Here is a 13,729-nt window from a genome sequence, read left to right as displayed (position 1 = left end):
TCTGAAAACCCCGCCCAACAGTAGCAGTATTGAATACCAAGCCCTCCGTCCTGGAGGCCTAGCCACAGGGCGAGTCTGGTGCATCTACACATCCACCCAGAATACCACCTAGCATGGCATCGGCGGTTTTGTTGCTGAGAACCATGTCAGGCGGGAGGACCGGTATATCAGAGGTGTCGTTTGCCGCCAATACATTTTGTAAAATGGAACTGGCAAGATATGTGGCGTGGGTCGCATGCTGAACAGCCAATCGATTCAAAAGGAGGGAGACCATGGGCGTCTGGGTGTAGTTGGAAAGCCCAGTAAAAGCACCAGATATGACAGTCTCCAGGTACCAGGATTTTGCTATATATTCGGTGATAGTTGAGGGGGTGGGTATGGAGAAATTGCAGTCGGGTTGTTGGAAGCCCGAGAGGTTAGATGCGAGCTTGTCGACCTGGAGGGCACCATACAGATTTTGAGCTTGTATACCTTCCAGATTGCTCGGGTAGTTTGTCGTGGATGTGTTCGGAGCGCTAGAAAAGTTCGTCTGGTTCGCTGAATTTGTTTCATAGAACCAGTAACTCAAGCCCTGGATTGCCCAGGCGTACTGGAGGACTTTGCTATCCTGTGATGTTGGCCAGCAGTTACTGCACAATGCCGCGGTAGACACAGATGCACTGCTGAGCAGTAGGCTGCCGAAGGTGAGGAGACGCATTGCAGATTTAACTTGGCGGCCGGATATATCAAGGTGGCTAGTGCGAGTAAGATGGTTTTAAGGGCACTAAGAACAACCTCCTTTCTTATAAACCGTCTCCCTGTGGCCAAATGGAATACTGCTGCAAGAGACTACGAAACGCAGGCCATAATTACAAAAGTTCCAGATCGCTCTCTGATCGCCAGCGGAACCTTGGACCCCCGCTCTCCCATTAATGCATGTGGAAAGCTTAAAAGTTAATATCGACGTCATGACGTGACCACGTCTCCTACATTGTACAGTATTGAGACGGCGAACTTTCGTCATATTAAGTTATTAATAGACCTGTATTCAAATGCCATTTGCTGAAATATATGATTAGGGCCCAGGCTAGAGTCTTTACTGCATGCGGATTCTGCTTCCACGAAAAAAGATCAGCGACTACCACGCGTCTTGAAACCTTGTTCGTGCGTGAATATATGCCACAAGGCTTGAAGGTTAACCTTATCAGTATAGCATGATCACTGTCCGAGTCTCTTATATCATATTGTGTCTACGTGCCAGGCTGTCTACATCTTTGAATAATTTGGCCCGGGGCCAGATCCTACTGCATGCGGATTATTCTGCCACAGAAACTATATGCGGCGTACTAGAGGCGATTACAACCATGTGCCTACCGAAATGATATCTTGGTTCAAAAAGGTGGCGCGGCACCCTGAAAGGTTACGCCACCATGGGCACGATTAACTCTGCGCCCCAGAAGTCCTGTAATAAGATCAAACCAGACGCACGGGTGCACAATCGCTACCAAGCAAGATTAGCGCAGATTAGCTATCGCATCCCCTCGAGGATGCGAACATGGTATGATACTATACGCGCGTCAAATATAAAGGAAACCACGTCACCATGGAACCCCACCATGTACGACAACATCAGGGTCCTTCCCGCTGTTTTTACAACTTACGCACCTCTGGCGTGGTGTATGTATCAAGAAGTCTTCAGATTGGCGGCAGAGTAGCGCAAGACCTTGATCAGAGACTGATTCAGAAACCCCCCATCCTATTGACTTGTTACCGAGCCCTAACGAACGGCCTTAGTTGCCACCCCAGCCAAGACACAAGCAAGCAGATCGTCCATGGATGTTTTGTCCCCGTTGCCCCATCACCATAGCGCTACAGGACGAACAAAGGTTATCCTCCAGCTCGTCTCCGTTAGGACAAGTATGTTGTTACTGTTTACAGTTTTCTCGAGTGTCTTGATATGCTTGGTGTTTTTCTTCAAGCCCTGGGCGCAGGAAGAGCGCGCTATTGGTCAGCGCTCTTTTCCTCTCATGGATGCCGATTGGGTTCACGAGGCAAGAGCTCATGTCATATTCGTACAGGATCACTACCATCACTGCTCGCAAATACCCACAATTCAAGAGATAAGATGCTTCCCCAACCATTGTGCACATCAGGGATCCCCGAGCCAAAATGTCTCAGAGGAAAAAAAAAATTAAATTTATACGGGTGCTCCTGAAAATCGCATGGTATAAACATGATTGGCTTCAGCGGAGCCGCAATTTGCCGCGCGGCGAAATCAATGGGGGATCAGTGGGGTCGGCGCTGATAGTTAGGGTTATCCCAGTCACCGGCCAACCCTAACCCATCAATATCTTTAATATGACTAGTAGTGGGGCGGGAGTGGTGCGTCCAGGTAGCCAAATGGCGGATTATGGTATTGTGTTCGATAGAAAATGCTCGTATTTTGACAAAGTTGTATAGTTTCCCCAAATCGGACTTCCACGAGATGGCTAAAACTGTGCAACGTCCGCTTTATGAGTGGCGAATGCACTCGCGGAGGGTGGTCGTCTCTAGACCTAGAATGGCAAGATCTCGATAGACAAGGAGATGTATCGACCTGTCGCTTCCCTAGATACCCTTTGCTGTTTTTCTATACATGCCCAGACTCGTTATACTCGGCCACGATCTCCACGGAATAATTGAAACACAGAATCGTTCAATTTGCCGCCACGGCACTCCTAAACAAGGGTGAGAGTCACATAATTAAGCCTAATGCGGGATCTGAGGCAAATAAGATGGTGTAACTACTTTCACCTTGTGCTATACAGTGCGGCAAGAGCAGGTTGACGCGGCCCCAGACCAAGCACCACCAGTTAATGAGCTGCAAGCCTTTTGATCGAACTTGGCTGGAATATATACCTCGGTATTCACTCTATACGCCTAGATTTAAGTCACATAGCAAGACTTTGAAAGATAATAAACCCGAATCACGACAAGATGCGTAGGCAAGCTTCTATATTTTATTTGTATGCCATGGGAAACCACCTTTGCATCAGGAATTTTTCGGTGTGGTATTTCGAACGGCTAAGCCTGGGGCCACTGGGACTCACTGCTGGCTCGAAGCTCCAAGGTCATACCCCGTGCTTGGGTGGCCATAGTGCGACGCGCAGGGGCCTATGTCTCGTTTCACTTTCCCATAACAGGGTTCGTGCACATGGTTAGTGACTGCCCATGGCAAGCTGCCGGAATTACAATATATGTCATTGCCACGTTGATATGGTAACTAGAAGTGGGCTGGGGGAGGCAGATAACGCGGAAAACATGCGACTACAGAGCTTAACCTGGTAGCTATTTTGAGGGAAGGGGGCGGGGGTGTTGTAAGGTCAGTCTACGAAGAAATAAGGTAATCTTGAAGTTGATTTAGTACATGTTTGCTACATCATGATATATATTTAGCAAATGACTAGCATCTACTAAGCCCTCGGATCTGATGGCACTGTTGATCCTAACAAGAACAAAGTAATGTGGAACATACATTCGTTGAAAGGCTGACTTACTAAGACCAAAGCAGAAAGGAGTACGCAAAACAACAAGGTAGAAGGCAAGTAAGTATCATCCACCAGGGAGGAATAAACGGTACAGCAAGCATTCATGAAACCATGTCACACCTAGCCAAAATGATGGCATCGACGCAGATGCTCCTGGAGGTGATCCTTCCTCCCAAAAGACCTATCACAGCCGTCCACATAGCAGGGATGCGCGTATGGAGAGATATGAATAGTGCGGATATGGCGAATGAGATCCGTCTCGCGTCGAAAGTGGCGGGAACTTCGACATCCTTGCCATTTGCATTGGAAGGAAGTTGGATGATGGTTCAATTGTGGGGTCCTCGGTGCGGCGTAGTGGTTCGGTCTCTGGCGGGCAAGGGGATCAATGGTAAAGGCATTCGCGGCCAAAGTGCCGTTCGGATCTCGCATCTGGAAGCCAGTACCGGAGATCACGGTGTCCCATGTACGTCCTCGACTAGTGCTGGTCGTCCCCAAGTCTCCGTATCCACCTGGAGAGGCTGGACGGCTCGGTTGGATGCGCAGCGTGGGAGAGTATGGACTCCTGTCAGAAAAAGCGGTTCACATACCGCGTTGAGCTGGGATGTCCCCACCACTAAAGGAGGTAAAGCTCGGAGACGCAGATTGGTGAGTGGTCATTGATATAGCATCAGCATATTGCGAAGATACCATAGTCGCAGGTCTGGAGTGAGGGGTTTCATTGGACGTGGGGAAGATAAACTCGTCATCTTCAAAGACGTGGGGGTCACGCGATGTAATGTTGGAGAACTCCATAACTAGAAGTGGTTGGCTTGCTGAACTGAAGGATTCTGGACATGGGAAGTGGGGTTGGTGGGGGCAAAACCCCAGTAGCTTTGTATGTGATCACTCTTTATACATCTGGACCTCTACAGCCTCGCTGTCGTCACTGAATGGCCAGACCCAGTAAGCGAGGGCCGTTTCCCACGATTTGGAATTGCATCTTCGCCACGGCCGCTCCAACAGACATGTTTGCTTTTTATCCACCGCTTAAATGCTGCCCCGTTGCCCTATGACAAGTCCAATTGGAGTCAAACATGTGCCGCGCGCTCAGTAGACATTCGGGAAAGTCTCCGGCCACAGAACGTGTCCTGTCAGATCGAAAGACCCCGGAAAATTAAAACGGGTACATAGCTGAAAAGCCGTTGCACGACGCCCAGCAGTAACCATGTCGTGTCTGATTGCGATCCCCTTGAGATGTATCGGTCGTTGGTGTCCATCCTTTAGTGAGAACAGCAATCGGACTTTTCTCCTGATTTGGGGTTCGCTTGTGTTTGGGTCAGAAATTAGCTTTGGTTGGGCCTGGAAAGACCACTCGTTGTCTGACATGGAGGAATTCGGATAGACGACCAATGCTGACAAAATGCGAGATGAAAAACGGCGGAGCCTCAGGTCCCAACAGTTTGACTAGGCACAGACTTAGCCACCGCGTCGCGGGCCAACCACGTCTCGGGAAAAGAAAACTCTGGCCCTGGAGCGCTTGGGCTACACAGTGTGGCTAATGACGTGGCCGCGTGCAGAGCAAGCCGACGGTCATCATGGTGCACAAGGCAGCAAACAGGTAATAATAGCCAAGCCGCCGAAGCCAATCAAGACTCGGTTGGAGATTTCCAACGCCGATTTGGGCAGAAACTCTATTTGTGCACCTAACCGATTCCAGCAATAGCTCAGCTGTCCAGTGGCTGACCCCAGCCTCAGGCTGCGAGCCTTGCGCGGAAGTTTGTTTCACTTTTTAGTGCCGCATGGGGGCCCCAGGCCTACGGTCTCGTTTGAGGCTTTCCTCCGCACCTGTCTACTCGAGAGGAGATTCCGGAGTACGGGGCTCGGTGCAACTGCGCCATGGACCCTTGACGCGCGCAAAGCCACAGCTTGCGCCCGTCGGCGTACATCCCGATTTCGATCATGTCTCCGAACTGCATTCCGGTTCGTCCACTCTCCATCGTCAGCCGCAACATATTGTGGCACGCTCCACGATAAGCCTCTTGGTGGCCGAACCGAGGACATTCGGGGCGATCCGATAGGTGATATGATGTCGCTGGATGCTTTGACGCCATCACAACGTTGTTCGACTATGGCTCCGTGCGTCTTTTTGCCACCTTTTGCAGCCAGTGCGCAGGCCAGAAGAGCACAACCAGCTGGCCGCCAAGTGAAATCCCAGTATGCTTTTGAGGCAGAAGATCAGCATCGAGCTAGACCTGCCTCAGATTCTTGATCTAAGAACCGTCGCGGGCAAAAGGCACAGCACAGTCTTGTTGTCACAGACTGAAGATCCTAAGGGCCAGGATAAGCAGTGCAAACTAACGACTTGGATCAGTCACGTCTTCGGGCCAGTACGTAGGACACTCTCCTTTTCCCTTCTCTGCAGCCGCGCTCGCTATCATAAGGATCTGACTCTGCCTGGCAGTGATTCCTTTCCAGACTCCGGATCCAATCATTTTCGTCAGTACGACCATCAAAGGCGTTGTCGCCGTCGCGGAACGAGCCATGGATCGTAAGCTGTTTCTACTCATCCAGTACTGAATGTCTTCAACGCCTGGGGACGATCTTAAGGTCATTCACATCAATACAGAATAGTTTAATAGATGGCTGATTTTATGTAGTTACATGTGACTTCCTATAGTACAGTACTGCCTATGATGTTGTCCACTAAAGACTAATACTTCGTCAACATTTCATCGGCCAATCAGCTTCCTTAAGCTGGACGGTGCCTTGGCATTTCCAGTGGTCGATTTGCGCTTGCCCCTCATCACGCATTTGGCCCTGCTCTGCCTCTTCTCCTTTTCACCCATCCTCGCCCAAGGAATCAAATCCACAATGCGCGAGCTCGCGGATTTCCCTGCTGAATTGCTGCATCCGACCCTGGGCCTTGCTTTTGCCAGCCGCCCACCGCACTCTAGGTTTGACTATGACCCCGATGGCGTTTTGGATCTACGCGGCCTCAGCCGCCTATTGCTGGTTAATCATAGATGGCACCAAACATTCTTGCCTTATGTTTATTCCTCCTGGTCCTATCCTTTGATGGCGGCTACCAACCCTATAGGTGTCTCTGGAAGTTCTTTCGAACAATAGTTGCGCACCCACACCTGGCCGCCATGGTGCAGACCGTAAATATTGGCAACTGGGGATTTGGCCTGCCGTACTATTTCGCGGAGCAGCCTCTTGATCTTGACGCAGAAGAGGTTGGCTTGGTCTCCAAGGCTGTCTGCCTAGCTGGACTCCAACACCTGGAAGAGGACATTCTGTCCAAGGTCTCCACGCCCTTGGCCCGCAATCCTCCCCTAGTTGCTCTACTTGTTGCGTGCCTGCCAAACGTGTCAACAATATATGCGCATATTCCAGACGCGGATCCGTATTTACATTCCGTCTTGCTTGCTGCCTCAGAGCGACCTTGCACCATGCTCACAAATCTCAAGACGATCTATCTTCTCCCTGAGGTGCCGATCCTGGAGCCGGACGCACCTGAATTCAAATCAAACTCTGCATACTACCCTGCGTTGAGCCTTGATGTGGCTTGGCCAGCTCTGTACCTGCCTAGTCTTAGAGCCTTATATCTTTACAACTTGGAGACCCAGGGGCTGGCTGATTTGCTAGCAAGCCAAAACCCAAAACACGGTCGGGAGTGCCTAATCACGCGTCTTTCCATCGCAACACATAAGGACTCAAAATGTCTCCCAGAGGACATATCTGCCCTTCTGGCACTACCCAAGGCCCTAACCAGCGTCTCGCTTTTCTGGAATAATTACAAGTTCAAAACAGGCCCCGCCAAGAAAGACGTTATGTATAAAGTCTCGAATAATCAAGTATGGCGCGCCCTCCAACAGCATTCATCCAGCCTTGAGAGCATTGATGTTTTCCACGGCATTAGTACTGGCCACCACAATATTATGGACCATTTCGGACCCTTGACCCTGTTCAAGGCAATGAGAAGCCTAACAGTACAGGCAGAGGTCTTGCTCGGCTGGGATGATTCCAACCTACTCACCTGCCTGCCACCAGGCGTCAGGACACTTACGTTAATTGTTGACACGGTTCGCCGGGCACGTTTGCCGGGTTTATTCTGCCAGCTGGGCCTCCTCGTTCAGTCCGGCAAACCCCCTGTCAAAAGACTACGGCTCTGCGAGAACAACCCCAAGTACATGCCCGGCCAAAGGGAATCTGACATCTTAGAGGCATACCAAAACCTCCTTAGCGTCTGCGCGCAGCACAATGTTTCATTTGGTGTGGTTGGATATTGGTCGCCAGGCGCCACAGACTGTCCAATCGCCAGTGGCGGGCGGTGCCCGTGGATATGGAGGAAGACAATGCACATGATGGGCACGGGCATCCACCGGAGGGAGAAGGTGCGGACAAGGCTTGTTAGACGAGAGTTTGGGGAGTCATCGTCGTCTGGCGGGGAGGATGAGACGGGTTTTGCATATGGAGTCCATACGGTTCCATTCACGGACCATCGGGGGAGGGCCTCATTCATGGTCTTTGAGGCCCGGGATCCTCCAAAGCTTCCGCCGTTGATCTCATGCTCGTTCTATTTCACGCACCCAGATACCGAACCCGGAAGTCTCGATCTGGCGGGATTGTTTAGGGCGATCGAGAACCAGAAAGACGACTTCCACGTACGGTTAGATATCTACTTCCTCCCTAGCGCGAGCGAAACAGACTGCACAGCACACTACCGCGCAGAAAGGGCCACGCGCGCCGACTCCCGCGTCCAAATGCAAGAGTCCCGCCAGCGGCGCCGCGCCGAGAGCATCCCTCCTCCCCTTCCTCGGCCACTACCAGGTATGATCCAACGACTACAGGGGCGCGAGGGCTATGAGGGAGCACTGTGCATCTGCGCGGACCCAAACTGGAACAAAAACAGCAGCAACGGGAACCCGCAGCAGACTTTCTCCTGCGTTCAGTTTTGGGCGAGGGACAAGGTCGAGGAGACTGGGCTGCCGTCACGGTTCACGGAGGTGTTCCCGCTCGCGGGGAATACCGAGTCGGCTGTTTCGGGGTGGGTGTGGAATCTCGCGCATGGGTTTTTGGATGAGTTCCTTGGGCCTTATCAGAAGGCGGAGCGGAAGGGGTGGGGGTATTGGTAGACAAGAGCTCGATTGAGGTTTTTTGACTGAACTGGAGAGTTGACGACCGGCGGGTCGATTATTTCAAAGTACTTTTTTGGGGCGCTTTTGCAGAATATCTACACTTGCCTTTTGGTATGATACACTCATAAGATGTGCGTAGTTTTTGACGTTTTTTATATATATATTTTGAGGATTTGATCAATATGCCCTGGCAATAATGCAAGCAAGACATGCCCTAGGCGGGAGGCGACACTTAGATGGGCCATGAGTGGAGATATTACGAATATCGCCGATATGGGGAACAACGACCTCCGCTATCGAGAACGAAAGTCACATCGAATATACAGTTCTAGTAGGTGTGTATGTTGAACAAAAAAAAGAGGAAACGAAACAGATCAAACCTCTAGAGATGAGGAAGAAGTCTGTCCACCCAATAATAGCATATGCCCCTTGTGAAATACAGCATGCATAGAATGTACCACAAGAGGGCCAGCTAGACTAACCTGATCACACAAAAACGAGCCCACGAAGGGAATAAGCCACGCCATGAGCCATCACCCGCGAGATCGCCGAGAATCTCCACGAAAGTACTCGACAACAGGGTCCAATTGAGCTTGAGACTGCCTTGTCTCCCCAGAAGGACCATGTTCAGATACTCCCGCACGGCCGGATCTTCAGCGGATGCGCTGGAAACGGCAAGCAGGATGGTGGGGAAAAACCACCGGCACTAGCGGCCGAGATTCGCCAGAGTATGCGCTCCTTGTTTGTGGGGAAGTGTCCATTCGAGGCTATTAGGTGGAGGCCACCATTCACAGCGGCTAACAGGGATCCAAGACGGATGAACTGCAAGCTGTGGTATGAGTGTAATCCGAACCCTCATGTTGCGCTTTATATATATATTATCCTGAGCAATACTAGTCGGGGTTCCCACATGGTTAAACTACATAACTAACTAAGTAATAAATAGACTCTATCTCCTTTCGCTCTTATATCTAGCACTTATAACAATCAACCAACTAATGTATATATATCCACCTATAAGCGACGTAGCTATTCCTTAGACCTTCACTAAGGATGGCCCACAAGGGCTCTACGTGTGCCAAGTGCCCTCCTTGAAGAGGATGCAGGTCTGCAAAGCCACTCTGTATACCTGACAGACGCCTTCGCGGCAGTTAACTAAAAACCGCAGACAGACCCAAGACATCCAAAAGACCCGACGAATCAGACTAAAATACTCCTCCCCCAGCTTTGAGACAGTCTTTCGGGATATAGCGGTGAGGTATCGGAATAAGTCGGGATTATGGCATCGCAGGATTCAGGCCTATAGCCCAAATACGGGAGTTATAAGGTTTCCTGGTGGGAGTGTACGAGTATACACGGCTTCTACGTGAATGCCGCCTCCACGTAGTACAAGGCTGACAGGGCAATGCCAATGGAAACCAGGTTATCATGCGGGCGATTATGGTTATTTTCCTAGTTGTCCCGACGACTTACTCTCAGCGGTAACCCCAGTGCGTATAATCGACGAGTAAAGGCCAGCGTCTCTGTGACGGCTTGTTTCTAGCTAGCTTCTAGTGGGATTCAAGAGCGTGGGGTGTTTCCGAGTGTAACCGCGACCAGGGGTCCACGGCCAATACGAGATCCTTTGTGACAAGAGGCCACAAGACCGCCGCTGCTCAGAAGCCGTACTTTGGCAACCTTGTCTGCCCAAAGCGTGTACTTTGGGTACGGATCCTCGTCCTTTCGTCCGACATGCGCGTCCTCGACCCCGCATTTCCCGCAATCCCACCTTTTTGGGTCCCGGTGAGGAACTGTCATCGAACCCTTGACTCTATCTGACCCAAGTATTGGCTGGCTTTAAACGTCCGGCACCCTCTTTTCACCCTACGTCCGAGCCTCGCGAGGCACATCGAATCACGCCCAGATCACGACGAAATGATCATGCAGCCTTTCGGCATCGATTGGCCATTGGCACACTCGCACATTAGCGTCATTTCACCGACTCATCGGTAACTTCCGAGAGGTTGATCATAGAGTTCGTGATCAGGAGGCCTGTGTCCTTTCCGTCGACAGACTGCAGCTCAGCTGTTATCGATCCCAATGCCAGGGTCACTGCAGGATTGGCAACGCCTTCAATCTCAGGCGGCGGACATTAAATCGCGCGTTGCCTCATTTTCCCAGCTCCCTAATACTGGGACAGCCTCGAGTAGTATAAGATCCCAAGCCTCGACGGGATGGTTTTGGTGTCAGTATCGCCTTTCACTAAATTCTAAGCTCGTAGTGTCTTCAGCGATTATCTCCAATCATGCCCTTAAATACTTTCTTAGACTCCTCTTTCTCTTTGAACCTTGGGCCTGGTACTGGAACCGCACCCCTGTTGGGGGCGCTCCTCGAAGACCCTCGCTACCCATACTACAACTCCATCTATCGACATAGTCCATACCAATATCCCGGTGGAATACCTGATACCCCTGATACACTGCCTTCTCCCCCACAGTCCAGTGGTCTCATATCCCCGTCTAGTGGCTATAGCTCCGGCTTCGCTGGTCAGGATATGCCATTCGACATCTCGCCGCTATACGAATCACCCACTAGCTACCACCACCCAGACAGCCTTACGCAAAACATGCCAATGGGAATTCTCTCGTCCTTGTTCCTCGTCAACCACTATGCAACCAGCCCTCCGCAACTTTTCCCACAACTATCGACTGCCGCAACAAGTACCAGTTCGCATTATAGAATATCCAAGCCAAGGTATGTATCCCCACCTCTATTCAATCGGATGGTCGGGGCAGAGAGCATCCACTAACGTTGCACGCAAGCACGATACCTTGCGTGCCTAATCCACTAAAATGTGGTTTTGCCGGCTGCACCTACAACGGGTCATTTTCGAAAAAGGGACAGTTGACGAGACACGTCAAGACGCAGCATATTTCACCACGGTCGTTTCAGTGTCCGGAATCCGGGTGTGGGAAATCCTTTTCTCGAAAGGATAACATGGGTGAGCATATGAGGCGTATGCATCTAGGGAAGTATGCCCAGGTTATGGCGGTTAGTGGTCATAGTTGTTGAGGAGCAAACTCGATAAGGAGGCCGATAATATATTGTAATTAGGATTAGGGTCGCAGAGTCCTAGCGCCAACTCGAGGTTCGAATACTGTCTGTAGCCATCAGGACGTTTATCAAAAGTACAGTTTGGAGTATTCCCCAGATTCAGAATTCATGCGACGTTTATGCCGCTAGGGGTGACCTGAAGCTGTAGAGAGGATTCCCAAAGCTAGAACTTAATTCTACGTAGTATTATTCCGTTGTAATGCAGACGGTGCTTGGTTATAGTATACTACCCGTTCCTGACCAAATCGGGACCCAGAGATACGACTATGTTCATGTGTTCATGGCTACCTTTTTCTGATATCGGCCTTCGCCATCGTCCTGCAACTTCCTCGGGGATATCCTCTTGTATGACCCTCGTGTAAATCAGCTCACGTGATTCTTGGACTATCTGCGGTGTGTACCTCTATATCGAGCATTCTACAGGCCTGTTAGATTGACGGGGAAGAGTATTTGGGATTGCGTGTCTCTATCCCATGCACTTTACAGCGAACCATAACTGCCGATTTCAATCCTGCCGATCAATTCACTCGACCGCTGATTACCAGGGCGAGAATATTCTGCACTTGGGGTCTCTGGCGACCGCACTACAAATTAGAGAGAAAAATCACCTCAGTAGAGTCCAATGCCTCCAAGGATTTGCCTGGACTGGGTGTGCACTATAGAACCCATGGTTTTGACAATCACCCAACGACAAGAGGGATGCTGGTAGTGAGTTTTAGGCCGTCAAGATTAACTAATGATATTACTCTTTTCATATTCATAAGAAAGACTAAAGGTTGGCCTCACAAATAAGACTTGTCCGCATCGCTATGTGATAAGTTAAGTCCCAAAGTCCGCACCGAAATTCCATCTCAGTAAGAACGCTACCATTAGCTGAAAACGTCACTTAGCTGGATCGGACACCGCTGAGCCCTTTGGCTGCTTGCCCACTGGTTGCCAACAATCACGCCTTGGGGCAGGGACCAGCCTGCGGCAAAGACTCTCATGGATATTGTTCACAAGACGCTTGCAGTCCAAAGCAAAATCTACATCATTTTGGATGCATTAGATGAATCGACGACAAGGGATTCTATTGTCCTCTGGATCAAGGACGTCGTTTCCCAGCCAGAGTCAATCCATGTCCAGCTGCTCTGTACCAGCCGACCCGAAGCAGAGCTTCTGCGCCACATCCCCCATTCTATAGGAGAGTAGAACTGCCTCGCACTTGATAAGATGGCTGTTGACTCCGATATCCGATCGTGGGTCACAGCGCAACTTTCTCAACGGCGTGATTTTACGGAGAAGTCCTTGCCCCAGGAGCTTGTTAAGGAAATTCAGACCAAGGTGGGCGATGAAGCCAACGGAATGATTGTTCAACTAATATGCTGGTGGTTTGCACCAGCTGTCTCGATCGTCTAAGTTCTCATGCAGACGAACCGGCGAAGCCCATGATCACCAATGCGGTGAAGGTGAATGGGGCTATACTAGTCTTGACGTCGGGAGCTAATACAGCGTATACCACGTTAGCCGTATCCATCCCACCGATGGCCCGTTTCTATGTGCTAACAATGCTACTTCAGTTGCTGAATGCTAGTGTGGAAGACTCCGCCTGCTCGAGTAGGAAAGAATGCACGGTATCCGCGGAATTCAGCGCGATTTCTCCTTTTCTAAGAGCAGGTCAGGATATGCACTTGGGCCGAACAGGGTACCCCTTATCGGCGGAAGTTTATTGGGAGAAATCGCAACCAGACCCCAGGCACATATTCGATGCTTCCCACTGATCTTCCTGTATTCCTGTAATTCTATAGGCTGCAGCCGGATGCGCCTTCTGCTTCTCCCTCGACACTTCCTCGACACTTCCTTGACACTTCCTCGACACTTCCTCGACACTTCCTCGACACTTCCTCGACACTTCCTCGACACTTCCTTGATACTTCCTCGACACTCCCTCGACACTCCCTCGACACTCCCTCGACACTCCCTCGACACTCCCTCGACACTCCCTCGACACTCCCTCGACACTCCCTCGAC

At 50.7% G+C, this 13,729-nt stretch overlaps 3 protein-coding genes across 3 annotated transcripts; 2 read left to right on the top strand and 1 right to left on the bottom strand.

The window, feature by feature from the left end:
- Window positions 1-58: 58 nt before the first annotated feature.
- BJX68DRAFT_272164 (uncharacterized protein) lies at window positions 59-697 on the bottom strand (the record flags this gene model as incomplete). The annotated part of the gene is made up of 1 exon (XM_071047142.1): window positions 59-697. One exon carries the CDS (start codon window positions 695-697, stop codon window positions 59-61), a length of 639 nt encoding a protein of 212 aa, XP_070893458.1.
- A 5,937-nt stretch (window positions 698-6,634) lies between these two features.
- BJX68DRAFT_272163 (uncharacterized protein) lies at window positions 6,635-8,623 on the top strand (the record flags this gene model as incomplete). The annotated part of the gene is made up of 1 exon (XM_071047141.1): window positions 6,635-8,623. The coding sequence occupies one exon, from the start codon at window positions 6,635-6,637 to the stop codon at window positions 8,621-8,623; it is 1,989 nt and encodes a 662-aa protein (XP_070893457.1).
- A 2,181-nt stretch (window positions 8,624-10,804) lies between these two features.
- On the top strand, window positions 10,805-11,776 carry BJX68DRAFT_247866 (uncharacterized protein). The gene is made up of 2 exons (XM_071041827.1): window positions 10,805-11,359; window positions 11,428-11,776. Exons 1-2 carry the CDS (start codon window positions 10,911-10,913, stop codon window positions 11,675-11,677), a joined length of 699 nt encoding a protein of 232 aa, XP_070893456.1. The 5' UTR covers window positions 10,805-10,910; the 3' UTR covers window positions 11,678-11,776.
- The last annotated feature ends 1,953 nt before the right edge of the window (window positions 11,777-13,729 follow it).

Source organism: Aspergillus pseudodeflectus (genome assembly GCF_044049435.1).
Source record: "Aspergillus pseudodeflectus strain CBS 756.74 chromosome Unknown BJX68scaffold_75, whole genome shotgun sequence".
In the NCBI taxonomy this organism is placed as follows: Eukaryota; Fungi; Ascomycota; class Eurotiomycetes; order Eurotiales; family Aspergillaceae; genus Aspergillus; species Aspergillus pseudodeflectus.
The sequence above is the reverse complement of the archived record's forward strand: the minus strand, read 5'-3'. Positions and strand labels throughout refer to the sequence as shown.